Source organism: Akebia trifoliata, chromosome 7 (assembly GCF_017979445.1).
Source record: "Akebia trifoliata isolate Shusen 1 chromosome 7, ASM1797944v1, whole genome shotgun sequence".
NCBI classification, from domain to species: Eukaryota; Viridiplantae; Streptophyta; class Magnoliopsida; order Ranunculales; family Lardizabalaceae; genus Akebia; species Akebia trifoliata.
Window position 1 is genome coordinate 25375406 of NC_141381.1, and position 18374 is coordinate 25393779.

An 18374-nucleotide genomic window follows, 5' to 3' on the forward strand; every position below is an offset into this window, starting at 1 on the left:
TAATCTAAAACTCGTTTTTTCATTTGGAAATGACGTCTGATAGAATCTCAGCCGTTTATTTATCAAAATCCAACAGCTAAGAAACATGGGCTTCTCATATGTTTTCTTACACGTCCCTCGAATCGCTCCCATATATATATATATATATATATATATATATAAATTAAGAGAACTGTTATTGGAACCCTGACTTTTACTTATTACACCCCAATTAAAAATAAAGATAATAAGTAAATGATTGAGATTAAGTAAAAGTTGGGGAGTCTAACTGCCGATAGAAGCTCTATTTTGTTTGCCCGATTTCTATTTTTTTTTTTTATAAAGGATTTTACATGAACCTAATCATAATTGTAACCAATTCACTACAAAAAAAAATGTAAAATTTAAAATTAGAACACAAGGGTAAAACGGAATTAAGCCGTTTTTATTAAAAAACGGTATTAAACCGTTTTATTTTTAAAAACCGTTTTATCCGACCCGATATCCGTCTCTTTAGATGGAACGAAAGTCCTCTCTCTCACTCTGCTCTCTCTCTCTCTCTTTCTCTCTCTCTCGATGTCAGTAGTTCTCTCGTCTCTCTCACTCGATCTAAGTCGCTCTCTCGATTGTCGCTCTCTCTAGATCTCAGTCGCTCTCCCTCGATCTCATCTCTCTCTCGTTCAGTCACTCTCTCGATCGTCTCTCTCTCTCTCTCTCGATCTCAGTCGCTCTCCCTTGATCTCATCTCTCTCTCGCTCAGTCGCTCGCTTGATCTCAGTTGCTCTCACTCGATCTCATCTCTCTCTTACTCAATCGCTCACTCAATCGATCTCTCGGACTAGGTACTCTCTCTAATCCCTCTTTTCTTGAAATAGGGAGATCTTTGGATAGTTTACAGTCAGATCTTGCTTCAACGATTGAATCTGGTAGGATTCCTGGATCAATTGTGTATCGTTACTTCGAATTGGAGAAGTCTGCAGTGTTTCCATGGTAGCTTCAGTTTGGGGGATTTAAGGAGCGATTGTTGGCTGATGATCTGTTCTTGGCTAAAGTTTCCATGGATTGTGGTGTTGGAATCTTTACTAAGGTTTTATAATAATTATTTTTTTCTTTTATATTTGTTGGTTTGATGTGATTTGATTTCATTTTACGTCGATGATGTTTCTCTTGTTTGTGAAATCTCGCCTTGCTATGTAAATAATTTCATGAATTTTTTCAAGTAAATATGGTTAACTGGAAATACTATTACATTGATAATCTATATTGATTTGGAGGAACTGTCTTCATATCTCCATATCAATATAGGTTATAAGCTATATAACGTTGATTTGAAGTTTAATTCTGGTTTTATAAATTTCAACCTTGTGGAATCTTGCCAAAATAATAATTATAAAGCATTTTCATCATCTGCACTATATGTTTAGGAGAAACAAACTTCTTAGTCCTTAGAGACCCAACCAAATTATATTGTTTCACTGCTGTTTTTCTACTTTTATGTCATTTGATGCTTTCTTTGATATAGTATGTAAATATTTTGGATTTTTTGAGACCCAGCCATCCAATTTTGGATTTTTTTGAAATAAATATATTATTATTATGTAAATATTTCAATTTATTGAACAAATTATTTGATTTTATTGGTTATAGTATATGGTTTAATGTACTAGGAGTGAAGATCTAAAAGCTTTTTTTTAATCAAAGTGTATGTTACATCATCTGTTGAGGACCTCATCTAAAGTAGGAAGTAGAAAACTTGGATCATTTACCATAGGATGCGTAGAATCATAATCTTTTTCTTGTGTATCCTGAGGCAAATGTTCATGTATCTCATTCCCATCTTTAATTTTTATTTATTTGATCCAAATTTTGTTTTTGTCAAATGTTATTTGTTTAGTGTCTGTTTGGATGTCTAATATGGTAGTATCGATTCAATTATTTAAGTTTCAAGTAACTTTTAGGTGGGAAGATTGAGGGTGACCTATCAATTGCCAATCACCATTACTTACTCCTGATCCTTTGGAATTTAATTTTATAGTAAACGTGACATCTTACCTGATCCTGTTTCATTTCAATATTATGTTGGTCACCATTTTTGTGGTAGTGATGTTGCTCTTGTCTTGTGGTATGGCTACTGCAAATCTGCAACTCAACCTTGGTAAGCACATCAAACCATATCCATGTTTTATGCAATTTGTGTCTCAACTCTTAAGGCTGTTAATGGATCAGATCAGACCTGAAATCGGATCAGTTTTGATTCGATAATTTCGAATCTAGATCAATATTTGGGTTCCAATAAGGATCTAATTTGATAATATTTACCGAATCCGAACTATGTTACTATGCTAACAAAATAAGATGTATTTTTATTCCCATTTTACAGGAAGAAGGTTTCTTGGTGTATCACTTGAATCCGACTATGGGCAAACTTATAAAACAATAGGAGGTGGAGGCTATGGTGGCAATAGAAGGTAAGATGTCATTTAAATTTCAAGTAACTTTTAGGTGGGAAGATTGAGGGTGACCTATCAATTGCCAATCACCATTACTTACTCCTGGTCCTTTGGCAACATATTCAAGTTTTAGTTGTATATCAGTTTAGTTTAGATGATTTTTTGGGATTTTTTCTTCTTCTTCTTTTGTTTATATTTTTAACTAGGCCGGAAAATAATTTATTCAATGAGACAAGCACATTATGATAATCGATTTCAACACTTTAAATTATTTCATTGCTGAGACAAAACCAATTCACTGGTTGAGGAGTGATTTCATTTCACATGTACAAATTAAATGATAAACAAAAATTTTAATTCTATTTAAAATCTAAGTCAATTCATTGCTGAATGCATGTGCTGAGCAATGACCAAATCACTAAAGGAATTTTCTTCCTTTTTAGAGACTTCCCCACTTTTTGGCTATGGATCTTCTATACAATGCTTACTCAACTGCTTCTAATGAAGATGAAGATGAGAAGAAGCTTGTAAGACATGCTCCAATAAAGCGATTCAAGTTGGAAAATCATTCTCCTTCTCAACAGGCAATCCTTCACCACGAATTCGTCCCAACTATTGCTCTTCAAATCAGAAAACAGAATCTTTGATACCAGGGAGATATGTCTCAAAGAGAGAGCGAGCGATCTTAGGAACATCGTCTTCAACGGTTTCTAATTCGACCCTGCCTTCCATGGTCATCACATCACCTGGTTTCATTTTTCTTATCCTTCTCTGTCTTATAATTTTAATTAGTTTCTACTATTTAAGTGATCATTTTAGAAAAAAATAAAAATAAAAGTGTATTTATTTAGCGTTTCAAATTTCTTGTAGTTTGAACTGAAATCAGGGTCTAATCTATTTTACTCTGTTTAGTTCTTGCTCTAGGTAGCATGGAACCACTAATTTTTACCATTTATTTCATGCTCTCTGTGCATAATATGTGGTAAATAGATTCTACTCTATACCCTGAACATACACATCTTGGGATCATCATCTTTGTTGGCCATTCTATCAACTCTTGAAACATACCAAGTCTTCCGATCTGCAATGCCCTAAATTTGATCGTAATTGTTGGTCACTTGTATTACAATGCTGGAATGAAATGATTTTTGAAAAATAAAAGACAATAGCAAAAAGAGGTGCTCAGATATGGATGCATACATGGGGACAAGTAAGCAGTTCTTGAATCATGTCTGGGTCCTTGGCAATATTGAGATGGATGCACATACACACACACACACACAGTTGATTCGTATTCAATTGCACAACCACGATTTTCTACAAAAGAAATGTCATGCGAACTATTGGATTGGGGAAGAAATGTTGTTGCAGTTGGAAAAGCGATTATGGATACTACCCCTTCTATCGTACATGGGCATCCTCTGGGTGAAGACGACGTTAAGGTTCTTATTGACATCATTCATATAGCAAACACCCCTCTTACCCAACGAACCAGTTTTGCAGGGACTCTAGGAGAAGTTGGAATAGGTGGATTTACCGTGTGGCCGAAAAGTTTTATTAGGGTTATCTCGCAATAGTTTTGTGTGTGGTTTTATGTACTACTTGCAATGTGAACTGGTTATCCTTCTTTTGGCATATGTCTAGATACTAAGTGGTACTACTAGTTGTATTTGGATAACCCCTCTAAAGTTTTACTACTACTAGTAATGTTTCTTCTCACTACAAGGTTCTTTATCAACAAAGTACTTTTACTTTTTTAGTTATATTGTTTAACTAATAACTGACTATGTATTTGTGTCAACTAACCCCTTTTTAATTCTGCCATTGTAAAATTAATATTTTACACTGCCGGTCCCAAGCCCGGATAAAGGAGGAGGGAAAAGGATAATCCAAAGAGTATTAAAGTGCTAACAGGTATTGCTTTTCTTCATCTTTTTTCTCATTCTCACATACAGAAGTATTAATAGTGAGGTTAGTAATGAGAGTTTCTTATAATAAAATTATAAAAAATAAAAACAGTATGAGTGGTTTAACACTTTTTGATATCGATGAGAACATTTGGGCCCTGAATAGCCATAGCAAGAAAAGAAGGTAAGTTTCTTAGTCCATGTTCATTACTATTTTGTTGGGGAAAAAATGCTCTTGCCGCAAAATAATGCAATCACACAGAATCAAGCTTTCCTTATATCAAATTCAATGCCTATTACATGGAATTAACTTATGAATATGAGTTCGATTTTTTAGCCTTAGAGGCAAAATATCTATCCTTGTTCTACATATTTGGCCTTTTGGGATCATAAACATTAGTCAATACTTGAACTCTTGATCCATCTTCACCCCCTAACAGGAAATCAATGCAACTTTAACATGCTTATTGAGAATAATGAGCATGTGGGATGTCAATAGTGAAACAGGAGGTGGTTACTATTGAAACTGACTTTTTATTCCGTCATTGATAGGTTTGGAGGCTGATCACACTGTTCATATGGTTCGTGGTTTACCAACCAATACCACCACCACTGGTGCAGCAAATCTTGGAAGTACAAACACCACTCCAGGTGAGGGTGGTTCCAATGTCAATAGACGCCAAGGTGGCAGGGGAGGAGTATTTAAAGGAGTTCCGGACAGTAGGTGGTTATTATTGAAACTGACTTTTTAAGTCCCTATCCTCTTTAACACTTTCTACATGGCAAAAGAACATAGATTGTGATCCCTTTCAGATTTAAGCATTTAGTTCATGATGGGCAGGATTAATTCTTGGAAGTTGGCTACTAATTCAGAAAAACAACTTCAGTTAATTACAGCTTTTTAGGCCTAAAAATGAGTCCAAATTAAAGAGTGAGTCATGATTCATGTAGCAAGATGGGAGACATCCTGCTAAACATATAACTTTGCTTTAGTTGATGTTGCTCATGTCTTTGGAACTTTGTTCTCACTAAGAAAATCAAAACACAGGTGTTCATTTACTACTACAACTACTACTGCTTCTAGTATTACTACACGATGGCATAGGAATAGGGGTTATTTTATATATATCATTGAGCATAAAACTGTTTCTTATTTTTCTGTCTTTAACTAACACATTTGTCTTGCTTGTTTGATTCTCGGTCTCTATCAGCTTGATTCCAATTCCCAATTAAGAGAAATGATGCAAAACCCAGAATTTCTTCCACAAGAGACGTCCCTTGAAAGAATGCAGGTGCCGTCCCTTTATCTTTTGCCAAGTGAGCATGTTAAATAGTGAGGCTTACACATTTCCCGGTCCTGCTTTCTGTGATGTAAGATTGCCAGTGTTGAAGAGGGACATCGTATTCCTCGATTATTTTTCGTGATTTAGATTACTATAGCTAGTTGGTACATGCTTGTTCTCTGTTGTTTTTTATTTTTATTTTTACTTTTATTTTATAATTTTCTGCAGCAAGTTTTGGCCTTACAGCAATCACTTTTGTCTAATCTTGGTCAATCGCAATCAGCACAGTAAGTCAAGGCATTTACCAATTGCTATAAATCTTTGCTTAAATTTACTTCACAACCATAATGTTCATTTTCTGTTGGAAGGTGACTCTCAAGCACATATAGTAGGCTATGTAATGCCTTAATTTAGTGTTTCATGGACTGTTTCATTTGTTTATTCTCTAGGTGATTGTGCGGGACACTGAGTTAGACTTTATACTCACGTGGAGGTGTGCATAGAACCAAAGATTTTTCTCTCATATCATTAGGAAAAGCATCGATGTTTCTGTGCACACCTCCTTGTCAGCATAGTCACTACATGCAGATTGTTTATGCTTATATATTTAGATATGAATTTATTTGTTTTCTTGCTGTTTATTTCTTCTCTTTTTTATGATGATGGTTATGCTCTATGAAAATTGTATTGGTGGGATGTATATGTATGATAAATGAATTAAGACTATGTATATAATCAGGTTATAAGAAATTCTAAGTTGGTCTTATAGGATAAGTTATTAGTGATGTATAGCTGATCAATTACTTGCAATCATGTACCTTAACTTGCCATTTTGACGATTTGGGTGTGGCCCAAATGTTAAGATACTGTGTATTTGAGTGAGATAAAAACAATTAGGTTCGAGTTTTCTTGGTCATATTGTTGGCTGAGATGATCTCATTATTCAAATTATATCTCCGGGTGATGAAGTACCGTTGAATCAGTAGTGCATTTCAGCTTGGAATATGTAGAACAACACTCCACTCAGAAGGATAGGTTGTTGAGTATGACTTGGTCATATTGTTGTCTATCAAGTTTCTTTCAGACTATGAACAACATTTCCCCCCTATTTTTTGCAGTTTTGTTTTTGTTTTTGATGTTGTAATCTATATTGTTTTTGGTTTTATTTTTAAATCAGTGTTTTGTTTGCGTCTCTAATCTATATAGTTGAGTTGTGTCTCTCATGTTTCTTAGCATTCTTGTGTTGTTTTTATACTCATGTAATTTTCTTAGATGGATTCTTTTTGTTCTTTATTTGCTGTATGCCTATATCAGTAATAGATTTCATCTTGGGGATATGTGTGAGTATTAGTTGAGTTGTGTCTCTCATGTTTCATAGGTGAATGAAGGAGAATCAGAGTAATCCCACACATTTTTCTCAGGGTCTAAAGGATCCCAAAGCTTCAAACCCAAAGTTGAATCTGGTTCGTTAACTTGAATACATAGATGAAGTGAAGATGGCTTCAAGATCCTGTTTTTATTAATAGATGTAGATTTCCCATCTTGAAACCTTTTTTCTTTATTATTGTCTCGAAGAGGAAGAGTAAGAGGGACCCTTTTTTCTGAACTACTACTTTGTTGCTTCTTGTGGTTGGGGACTGCATTTTCCTTGTTGTCGAATGGGATGATGATTTAAGCATAATTGGTTTGGATTTGTAAATTATGACTCATTGCAACTCTTTTTGTGTATAAATTAATGTGATAGAGAACCTCGATGTTCTCTATTTCGATCTATTCTAACCGTGGGTAATAGGCAAGTAGCAACAAAAAAAAAAAAAAAAAAAAAAAAAAAAAAATATTTTAGATATCAATTTATAACAATTTTAGATATCGGTTTATAATCGATTTCTAAAGTCTCAGACGTAGGACATCAGTTCTATAAAATCCGATGTCTCAAATCTTTTTGGGTTATTGTGTGCTGTTATATAAAGACGCAGATTAAGAAGGGTTTTCAGTCGTTCCAAATTCCGAGATCTGGAACGGTTTTTAACCGTTCCAAATCACGACACATAGAACGGCTTTCAGCCGTTTAACCTCATTAACGACGCCTCGATTAAAGACGGTTTGCAAGCCGTTTCATAGTGGCTTAGGAACGGTAATAAACCGTTCCTAATTGCCATATTTGTTGTAGTGATTACTTAATTTTTTTTAGAAAGTGTCATAATGTTTTGTAATGAAATTATAATTTTGAGCGAAAACCTTTGTAATGTTTGAATAGTGTGTTTTAATATTTAATTAGGGTGAGACTAATCCAATTGTCACACGCACCACCCCCTCCTAAAGTCCTACGTGCAACTAGTTGAGTCGAGGGTCAACTAAACCTTAGAGGGTGGCCCCAAAGAATTCACTGCTTCGTGGGGTTTCGAACGTTTGACTTACCCTTCCTGAGGAGCTTATCGAGGCTCGGTTTACCATTAGGCCAACCCCTTGGGTTATTACATGTGGTTATTTATGTGGGCCCAACGACTCTTAATAAGATTTGAAATCTTACCAACTTACACTACAGGAAAATGTAGATATAGCAACGTGATTTAGCGACGGTAATGTTACTTCCGTCGGTGTAATAACACTATAGCGACAGACAGAAAATATACCGTCGGCGTATAGTTAATTTAACTCTATGTGGTTATCTATGTGGGCCCAACGACTCTTAATAAGATTTGAAGGGACGTGTTTGGAGCTGTTAAGTTACCAATATTTCAAGAGTGAGTGAAACTTTCTCCTTTTCATGATCTTATCCCAATGTGGTGAACCTATTAGGAATGATCTTCCTCAAATATTTTGATTTTGCATACAAAAGAGGAAACAAAATCTTGCTATTTTTTGGAATTCTTGCAATATTTTTGAGAATTTAAAATACAAATTCTGGGAATATATATAATGAATCAGATTTCCACTCAGAATTTCAGAAAAACACAAAAATAAGTTATAGATGCCCGAGGACTCCCTTGCCACAGAATTCCTTATTATATGATCCTATACATATGTATGATGTATCATTTTTTCTTTGGCAGGTGTTGATGTAACATCTCTGTTACAGCTTATGTCTCACACTTACTTGCTAAAAAGTCTTTGCTTGAGGGGGATTTTCATCTTTATCACTAGAAAATTTGAGACCTGCAATCAGTTCACTAAGAGCCATAACAGTGTGCATCGTTAAGCCATTCTGCACTCATGCTTCTACCTAAGATTTGTCCTTTGCTAGAGTCCGTGGTTCTTAATTTTCTGGTAATTTTGAAGAGTAGATCCAAGTCCATGTAGGATAGACCCTAAGGACAACACACCACTGGTTGATTGGTCCATGTGGTGCACAATCTGAATATTTCAAAAAATTACTGTTGATGTTTCTTGGATACGTGCCATTTGGTCATTCAAAAAACAAAACTGTCACTACAACAAATATTGCAATTAGGAACGGTTTATTACCGTTCCTAAGCCGCTATGAAACGGCTTGCAGACCGTCTTTAATCGAGGCGTCGTTAATGAGGTTAAACGGCTGTTCTATGTTTGATGATTTGGAACGGTTAAAAACCGTTCCAGATCTCTGAATTTGGAACGGCTGAAAACCCTTCCTAATCTGTGTCTTTATACAACAGCACACAGTACCCCCAAAAAGATTTGAGACATCGGATTTTATAGAAGTGATGTCCTAGGTCTGAGACTTTAGACATTGATTATTAACTGATATATAAAATTATTATAAATTGATATCTAAAATATTTTTTTTTTCTATTTGCCTATTACCCACAGTTAAAATAGATCCAAATAAAGAACATCGAGGTTCTCTATCACATTAATTTATACACAAAAAAAGTTGCAATGAGTCATAACTTACAAATCCAAAATTACAATGCATCGATAAACCATTCACAATCATTACACAAGCACAAGTGCTTACAAGGAAGCAATGCCAGCACTCCCATCCCTCTCTATCTTCTTTAAGATCCCCACAATGTCCGCAACTACCAATAAAAGAATTCTTTCGTGTCACCACATTGCCTACTCTCACAATGAACTTCCGCACCTTCAAAGGAGTATCCGAGAAGCAAGTGCTCCTGATCAACCAAAAATGGATATCAAAGATATTAGACACAATAAATTTCTACATCTGAAAATATAGATAAGGATCCAAAGGGTAGACTACAATTTTAATTGTCACAGAAATGTTTGTGAAGCAGATTTTCCAATTTAATAAAATTCACTTGTTATACCTTACTAAAAAATATATTGATCCCTGTCTCGGTGCATGTTTCCCCTCCTCCTCCAGGATTTGGTCGTGTTGGGCTGAAAATGTTCACCCAAATGCAGATGTTATCATGGCAGAACAAAGAATATAGTAACATTGGCAAATGGATAGCTTTATTTCCATACAAAATTATCAAAGTACCTGGAAAAGGCAGACCGCATAGTAGGTGGTGGTAACTTTGGTTTCGGACTGTTAAAGGCCACTAGGCGATCCTTCACCGGCGATGCAAAGGAATTACGTTCTATCAATACACTTCTATAATCACCACACACTCTCTTTGGAGACCGGATATCTCCATTCTGACCTAAAGTTGAATTGAAGGATTGAAAAATTTTTAAATTAGAATACTTGAAGTCTGAATAGAAAAAGCAACATCCAAGATCTACCATCAACTGCCATACATGCTTTAATAAAATGCAATAATAAAGGTTGAAAATCAATGCTAAATTGAGCTCGGAAAACTTGGAAAATCGAATTGAAGATTATTATGCTCTGCACAATCATGTACATTAACTTAGAATCATATTTCAGTAACTTGGTTATTCATAACCTGATGAAGTCTCTTGCTTGTGCAAAGTGGGCAAAGGTGGCAAGCCTCCATAGGAAATGTTATTATGATTTTCAATGGAATCCAACGATGGCATTGGTTCCGCTAAAGACAAGGCCAATCAGTGTTTCCAAGGAAGTTCTCACAGATGCCATAAAACAAAATTTGATTTCAGTGGAACCTATGCACAACCACTTATTTGAAAACATTGGTACAACTTCCATGACAACTATATCCATGCAATAACAGCAATAAATATCCCTACAAAGCAAGAAGAAAGACAAATGAATACAGACCCCCAGCATATAAAATGTTTACATCAGTTAGAGATTGCAAAACTAATAAACATATGTATATATATAATTCTCACGAAGAAAATATATAAATAAGCACCTGCCCTGGCCCCAGGAGGTTGAAGTGCATACAGACCCCCAGCATCACCATAACCAGACTGTTGCACAAAACAAACAGAAAGAGACACAGATACTTTAGCAGAGAAGGTCTGAGGAACAAACATTAAAATGATAACCCATAAAGCTTGTAAAGAAAGAAAAAAAGGTTGATGATGAGAACTGCATAGAAAACTTGGGAAATACAATGAAACAAGGGAACATACATACTTGTGATTATGGACTCGCTGGTAATTTAATAAAAGGTTCACTCTTATTGATTATGGACCTTGTTTCTAAGTGCTTATTTGCTTCTAGCTGAAGAATTGGCATTCGATTGATACCCACACCTGGATTTTCGTTTGTTGCGATGGGAGTGGTTGAACTCACAATACCTTTTTCCTCTGGCCCTGGCAGGGCTAGCCTCGCACTGTATCCCAACTTGGTTCATTAGTCATCTAAATTATGAGAATATATCATGTATGCCAAGAAACAAATTCATTATAAGCTCTCTATAATGTCACACTATTAGTATCACAATATGGTGATGACCCTCAAACAGTAAATATGGACATAAAAGAGTTTTAAGATTCTCCCAACACTAATAAATACAAGCAACAATCACACAAGTCTATGTACCAGTAGTAAGTTCTCCTCACATACCCTCCATCCATGAACCAACCCTCTCAATTGTGGTGATTCCTTACCTATGCTTCAAGATTATCAACTTTGGATTGTACTCCTGCCAGTTCAAGTGACACTATTTTCATTATGGAGAAACCATATTTCTTTGATGTATGAGAAAAATTTAACAACAATGCCTTTTTTATTTTTCATGCTAAAGATCCTAACATGCTTATTTCTATTTTTTAAGCATTCAGAGATCGAGCCCCCACTACAGTTACGTCATTTCCAGACACCATAGAATAGTTGAAATGAACTTACCCACGAAGTCCCAAGTATCAAAGTTAATATTGCTTCGGTTTTCAGTTTTGGACATCACGTTAAAGAAAAATAATCAAATTATGTTTCATCAAATTCAACTCTAAAAAATAACTGGTTTATAAATTTCCCAATCCTAATCAAACTGACATCAGAATCCTAATATATTTCAGCTTTTACCAAAGCTTACCTAATAACTGGCATAGAGGCAGGTGCTTTGCACATGAACAAAACTCGAAATATTTTTGGTCTACTCACTCTTTTTGGAACCTTCAACCTATTTGGTCTTCTACCTCAATCTGAACCTGAGTCAGATTCAGAGAATCATTGGAGCAACAATTGGATATAATTTCATAGGCAATAGTAAACATTCTATTTTCAGTCTCCACAATTATAATGAATCTGCCATCTTAATTACTGGTATATGTATATGATATTCTAATCACTAAGATGTCGTGAAAAAGATCTTAGAGATATTCACACTCTATAAGTAGTAAAACCAACCATTATAAACATCGTACAAGTCAATTTTATTCTTCAAAGCATAAGAAAAGCTCATAAACAAAATTAAGGTCGCAAAAGAAGAAAAAGAAGCTCATGTGAGATGACTTGAAATGAGAAAAAAATTGTAACTTATTGATCAAAAAAGACGATGTAAGATGGTTGCCAAAAAAATGAAGAACAAAGAAGACTTGTTCTTCTTTACCTCCCTCATCGGGCAAATCTGAAGTCCAAAGTGTGAGATTGTCCCTAAGAAGCTGCATTATAATAATGCTGTCCTTATAAGATTCTTCGTTGAGGGCATCGAGTTCTGCAATAGCCTCATCAAATGCTTGTTTGGCAAGGTGGCATGCCCTGCATTGTAAGAAACCTTGAAGTGATAAGATGATCTAACGGGTAATCATTATTGATTAAAAGTAAGAAATTTAATAGAATTCAATTATTATTATTATTATTTTAAATTTGAATTAAAAAATAGAAATGAAGGCAAAAGCAAAAGTTTTAAAAATAGAAATCCAAATTAAATACACAAAGGAAAACATAGAGAAGCTTGCAAACCTTTTGGGTGAGTTCAATATCTCATAGTAAAAAACAGAGAAGTTGAGGGTTAAACCAAGTCTGATTGGGTGAGTTGGTGGGAGATCTGCTGAAGCAGTGCTAGTGGCAGCCTACATCACCACAAACAATTCCGTAACCACTCTCATTTCCACTTGTAAAGTTTGAAAAATTACAAAGAACGTAAATATATATATATATATATATATATATATATAAAGAGACCTCATAGGCCTTGAGTGACTGATCTGCCACTTCTTTACGTTCATTCCCTGGTTTAAATTCGGCCAAATATCAAAAATAGTTCCCCTTCCTAGACAAGAGAACCAAGATTGAAATTAGCCTGAAAAATACTTGTTATGATAGAAAATCAAAACCAGGGCAATTTTCATATATCAGGTTTTGGATTTATATATTTGTCGGTGTTATAGGAGAGAAATCGAAATGGGAAACTCGGGTTCGAGGTAGGGGAGATCTAAAAGAGCCAAAGAGGTATCATTTGGATACGCGTGTATCTAATCATAATACAAGCTTATAACAAATCCAACATTTATAGCATTGAAATGTTGTTCACATTCTGAAACAAATTGAAATTAAGTCAAGGTACTCCAAACAAATATGAGGAAGTAAATGATTGAATTTACAAGTCATACTAACAGGGCATTTAACCTATAAACAAATGTTAGAATAAAAAATATAAGTACATAGCAAAGGAATATCTATAGATGGAAGGGTTTAATGACCAAAGACAAAAAGACTAGGACTAGAAGTTAGCTACCCCCACAACAGTAAGACTAGGACTAGAAGTTACTCACTAACTCACAAATTACTTATGCTACGGCTACCAAATTAAAGAAAAGAGGGAAAACTCTTAAGAGTTGCTCCCACAACAATAAGACTAAGACTAGAAGTTAGCTACTCCCACAACAGTAAGACTAAGACAAGAAGTTACTCACTCAATGCAGATTTGTAAAAGTAGGCTCATCCACATAAAACCTTAATTGGGATGCTTCATCTTCTGTAGTGATATAAGTCGCATACTTAGATCAAGCATAATGAATTTTAATATAAACTAAAGCTAATATTCAAACACTAGTGAGAAATTATCATCATTGTTGAAAAAAAAAAGAGGATAACTATAACAATCGTCATCCCCATATTGCTACTTCGGACAAAAGGCATCGAAAGTTGGCTACTTTTTAGGATAAAAATTATATTCTATTCTACACAATAACGAAATTCAAATATATTTGGATAATAATGATAATGATTACCAATGAAGCCTTAAATGGCCTAAAAAAATCCAACAGAATTTTATTGTTGAAGGGTCATAGAAACATGTAATTCCAATGTAGAAATGGTAACACAGTCCTTAAATGATTGTCTGACTTGGCAAATACAATACTAACTATTGACAATCTTACATGTCACTGTATGATTCAATTAATTTTTGTTTCATATTCAAATCATTTTGGGAGTCAAGTCAATCATACCTTAATCCACAGAAACGGAAGGACTCTACAGCACTTACTATCTTTTGCAGCTTGTTGGGACCTTTGGAAGGAAAGGAATTCTTAAGCATTCGATGGGAAGGAACATTCTTCAAGAACTTCTATATTAGTATTTTGAGTATTTTGTTCTTTTGGGGAGTTGTTCGAGGGGTTCAATAGGTGTCTTCTTTTTCTAAGTAGAGAAGTATATGGTTTCCTATAGTTCGCAACGGGTGCAGAAGTGTCAATCAATTAGGTAATGAACGTATTTCTGCAGAAAAACCAGGAAATCAGGCCCTTGTCATATATAAGAAGAGTAACTATATTCTTGACCAGATACATGGAGTGGTTTGTGCCCATGTGTTAAGCTGTTGATTGTAAATTTTGATCACTCACAAAGGAATTAGAATGAAACAAATGACTGCACAGAACATAAACACATCTCAAGACATCATCTTTAATCTTAGTATTTTGAATCATCTCAGCAACCACCGAGACCAAGATGACTCTGACAGCATGTAGACTAATATTAGAAGCTAAAATCACAAAATCTCATTTTATATAGCTCACAAATATTTAAATTCTGAAAAATCAATTACATATATAACCATTCTATACTGGTCGACTTGGTCGAGTTTTTCAAATTCTTGGACAAGATGACTAGTGTTTTGGACCAGTCATTAGGATGGCTGATTCATAGTAGAAATCTTGCTTGGATGCCTCAAAAGTCAGAGATCACTCGTCTAAGCTGTCTCCAAAATGTTGGATCATGGATTATGATCTATACTAAGTCCTCTATAGAATTGTACCAACCACACATAAAGAAATTCTTCAAAAATTAAAATAAAATTCAGATCGAAGAAGAATCTGAATTAAAATAAATATACCTGACTTTAAAATTAAATTAAAATTCAGATCAAATAATAGCATTACATACCTTTCAATTTGAATAATCCCAAATGTTGTTAAAGAGAGATCGAAAGAGATGTTTCAGATTTTTGGGGAGTTCTTCTCCGATTGAGAGAGAGAGAGAGAGAGAGAGAGAGAGAGAGAAGTTTCAGATTTTGGGGGTTTTCGAGTTCTCCGACTGAGAGAGAGAGAGAGAGAGATATATGAAGCCAACGAATTAAAGAGGGAAGATATTGAGAGGTCGTTCGAGGGAGCGACTGAGAGAGAGAGAGAGAGATGAGATCTAAGAGAGCGACTGGGAGATCGAGAGATGAGATCGAGAGAGAGAGAGAGCTCGATCGAGGGAGCTACTGAGAGAGAGAGAGATAAGATCGAGAGAGAGAGAGAGCTCGATCGAGGGAGCTACTGAGAGAGAGAGAGAGAGAGAGATAGATCGAGAGAGAGAGAGAGCTCGATCGAGGGAGCTGCTGAGAGAGAGAGAATGAGACTGTGAGAGATGTTCGTTCCAATACGGTGATTGGGGCGTTTAAACTACGAATAAAACGGTTTTATAAAGTAAAACGGTTTAATACCGTTTTTAAAAAAAAACGGCTTAATACCGTTTTAGACGTCTGTTCCTATTTGGCAATTTTTTTGTAGTGTGTACAAATGTCACTTGGCACTCAGATGGGCATACTTTCCACATTCATATGGAGAGATTGAGGGAGGTGCTGCCCATTGAATTAGAGTTGGATGCTTAAACTGAAGTGCACTCCATCCTTAAATACAATCGACCCAAGATAATGGAAGTGATCACTTTCAAAGAAGTTCTAGACCATCAATTTTTCACTGGACATTCCTCCTTTCAGGTATCGGTACTAAATTTAAAATTCACATACTAGATCTTAGGTCTACACCAAACAATGAAAACTTGTGGCCGATAACAAACACCCACTTAGGGTGGAAAAAAGAATCAACATTATAATGTTCTCCCATGTAGAATTGAAAAAAAAAGTGTAATATAATAATTAGAAAGTAAGCCATTTCCTTAGTTCTACAATACTATAACCTACAAGCTCAACCATGAGAAAATAGATGACGGTAGAATATTATCCCTATTTCTAACTGTATAACATCCGGACTATGAAAAATTTGAGTAGAACACTTGTGATACTTACTTGACAGTGAAGAAGAATGCAATGCATCAATGACCTCCACAACAAAATGTACACAAATGGCTTCCAAACTGAGAGATGACATCCACTAGTCCTCCATAGCCTCCAACTGCCATAACCTGAACAGTAAAACCACAGAGCTCCATATGAATATGGAAAGTATGCCCATCTGAGTGCCAAGTAACATTTGTGCAGTTCTGTTTTTTGGATGACCAAATGGCACGTATCCAAGAAACATCAACAGTAATTTCTCAACATTATGATTAATGGTCTTAACAGGTAATTTCTGATTGTATTGTGAAAAATACCGTGGAATCCTTGAGGCATTTACAAGTGTTAGGTCTGTGCTACTGCCTTGGAGACTTGTCTTCAATAAGCTTCCACCTCAATCTGCCAAACTTAAGGAAATTGAGGCTAGAAAGAGTGACTCCATGGATGACAAATGATGATTTGTTTATTCTAACTCAGAACTGTGCAAGTTTGATTGAGCTCTCATGCACACTCCTCAATTCAGGTCTGCAATCTTATATACCAATCATTTATTTTACATGCAGGATAACTCTTCTGCATGTTCTCTATAAGAAAATAATGTATTCTTTTTCTCTTATTATATTTAAAGAAATCACAAGCACATGATGCAAATTGCTTTCTTCTTAAAGCCTTTTGTTCTTCAAATTTCAAAGGCTCCCCCTCTCTATATCTGTATTATTGTCTTCTTGACATCAAATTAACTTGGTAAAAGCTGTCGCTTGATCAACTTGATGGCGTAGGTATGATTGTCAAGTAGATCTTGATTTCATCTCTTGTATATCTGAATGAGTAAACACGCTTATTGCTTCTTGTTTCTTGGGTTTTGGATATGAGATTCATGGTTGAGGAATTGCAAGTCATGCATAATAATTGTTCATCACCAAAATTATTTTGAATTCTAAACTGAATTATATGATGGCTTGGATTAATAAAACTGCCATTGTGGATAACAAGCAATTACTTTGATGTGATTTTCAACATTCGTTGTTATAGGATTCATTTTTTCATTCCTTACTGCCCGCATAATGGAGTAATGAACTCAATTCAGCTCTTCATTTACCTATCTTTGTTGGTACAAGTCTGTCAAAGGAGATGGAGAGTTGGGGTTCAATGAATTACCTTCTGTTTGCATTTCTTTGCTATATATTTCATATTGCTGAAGAGAGAGAGAGGGAGAATTTATGTTCCATTGATCTTTTAAGTCTCAAGCTCTTAAAAGTTTGATATGGTTCTCCAATCTTTTACTATTATCTCAAACTCATTGTTATAATCATTGTTGGTATAGCCCACACCAAACACCCATGTTTACATACATGTATGGAAGGACTATCCAGTTTCTTGGTTCCAATCAAAAATCTGACTCCGTTAGATTTGTGCTTCGTGTTATCCATGTCGCCAAGATCTTCCACTTCTATATACTGTAATCGTCCTTCACTTCTTCAGATTCTGTACTGCACTTTAGCAATCAAACTTAATGAAACACAGGGCTTGTTCAGGTATATTGGAACCTTAAAAAGAAAATATTTACGTAACAATGACAGTGTTGTGTGAGTGACTTGACACTGATACAGAGTTTTGCACGCACTAGCAAATACAAACCAATCACTTGATACACACCCAGATATGGCAGGCTCTTCATTTCGATGGTAAAATACTCTGTCATTCTCACCAGATCAAATGTATATAAATGATTGGGTTTGGAGTTTTAAACTCGAATGGAACAGATGATTAAGTGATTGTTTTTTAGTTTCCATCTTCATCTTAATGTTTCTTTAATTGGGTTTTTGTTAATTTTAATGATTTTACTAAGAATCATGACTAACCACTTAGAACCCTTATTCCAATTCCTTGGTTTATTGGTTGTTTATGTCCATATAGTCCATGGTATGCTTTTAGTTTCCATATTTTGATGTTTCTCCATCTGTGTTTTAATTTCCATATTTTGAGTACTGT

General features: G+C 35.0%; 2 protein-coding genes across 51 annotated transcripts; one reads left to right on the forward strand and one right to left on the reverse strand.

Annotated features, from left to right (window-relative positions):
• Nucleotides 1-390: 390 nt before the first annotated feature.
• Nucleotides 391-7392, forward strand: LOC147398559 (uncharacterized). 28 transcript variants are annotated; one of them, XM_086447784.1, is made up of 7 exons: nucleotides 391-821; nucleotides 910-1066; nucleotides 2081-2134; nucleotides 2360-2447; nucleotides 2875-3013; nucleotides 4889-5060; nucleotides 5385-5540. In XM_086447784.1, the coding sequence occupies exons 3-7, from the start codon at nucleotides 2083-2085 to the stop codon at nucleotides 5528-5530; spliced, it is 597 nt and encodes a 198-aa protein (XP_086303910.1). In that variant the 5' UTR covers nucleotides 391-821; nucleotides 910-1066; nucleotides 2081-2082; the 3' UTR covers nucleotides 5531-5540. The 28 variants fall into 28 exon arrangements, 6 of the variants coding, with proteins under 6 accessions (XP_086303910.1, XP_086303911.1, XP_086303909.1 ...); XR_015179944.1 differs by lacking the exon at nucleotides 5385-5540 and adding exons at nucleotides 5548-5628; nucleotides 5848-5908 and having other exon boundaries at nucleotides 399-1066; nucleotides 2854-4343; XR_015179941.1 differs by lacking the exon at nucleotides 5385-5540 and adding exons at nucleotides 5548-5628; nucleotides 5848-5908 and having other exon boundaries at nucleotides 400-1066; nucleotides 2873-4343.
• A 2022-nt stretch (nucleotides 7393-9414) lies between these two features.
• LOC147398560 (retinoblastoma-related protein-like) lies at nucleotides 9415-15649 on the reverse strand. 23 transcript variants are annotated; one of them, XM_086447792.1, is made up of 10 exons: nucleotides 15266-15649; nucleotides 14370-14599; nucleotides 13795-13856; nucleotides 13064-13151; nucleotides 12842-12951; nucleotides 12489-12637; nucleotides 10845-12087; nucleotides 10046-10208; nucleotides 9870-9942; nucleotides 9415-9713 (listed from the first exon to the last, which is right to left on the reverse strand). In XM_086447792.1, the coding sequence occupies exons 7-10, from the start codon at nucleotides 10966-10968 to the stop codon at nucleotides 9621-9623; spliced, it is 453 nt and encodes a 150-aa protein (XP_086303918.1). In that variant the 5' UTR covers nucleotides 10969-12087; nucleotides 12489-12637; nucleotides 12842-12951; nucleotides 13064-13151; nucleotides 13795-13856; nucleotides 14370-14599; nucleotides 15266-15649; the 3' UTR covers nucleotides 9415-9620. The 23 variants fall into 23 exon arrangements, 21 of the variants coding, with proteins under 21 accessions (XP_086303918.1, XP_086303919.1, XP_086303917.1 ...); XM_086447793.1 differs by lacking the exon at nucleotides 14370-14599; XM_086447791.1 differs by lacking the exon at nucleotides 13795-13856.
• Nucleotides 15650-18374: the final 2725 nt, after the last annotated feature.

Coding starts and splice junctions, on each gene's coding strand:
- LOC147398560 (XM_086447806.1), bottom strand. CDS start 10,968: ATGTTTGTTCCTCAGACCTTCTCTGCTAAAGTATCTGTGTCTCTTTCT. Junction 10,209..10,844: donor ACCTCCTGGGGCCAGGGCAG/GTGCTTATTTAT, acceptor ATTCAACTTTAG/GTCAGAATGGAGATATCCGG. Junction 9,943..10,045: donor ATGCGGTCTGCCTTTTCCAG/GTACTTTGATAA, acceptor GAACATTTTCAG/CCCAACACGACCAAATCCTG.
- LOC147398559 (XM_086447782.1), top strand. CDS start 2,056: ATGTTGGTCACCATTTTTGTGGTAGTGATGTTGCTCTTGTCTTGTGGT. Junction 2,135..2,359: donor AAATCTGCAACTCAACCTTG/GTAAGCACATCA, acceptor CCCATTTTACAG/GAAGAAGGTTTCTTGGTGTA. Junction 3,014..4,888: donor ATCATTCTCCTTCTCAACAG/GCAATCCTTCAC, acceptor CGTCATTGATAG/GTTTGGAGGCTGATCACACT.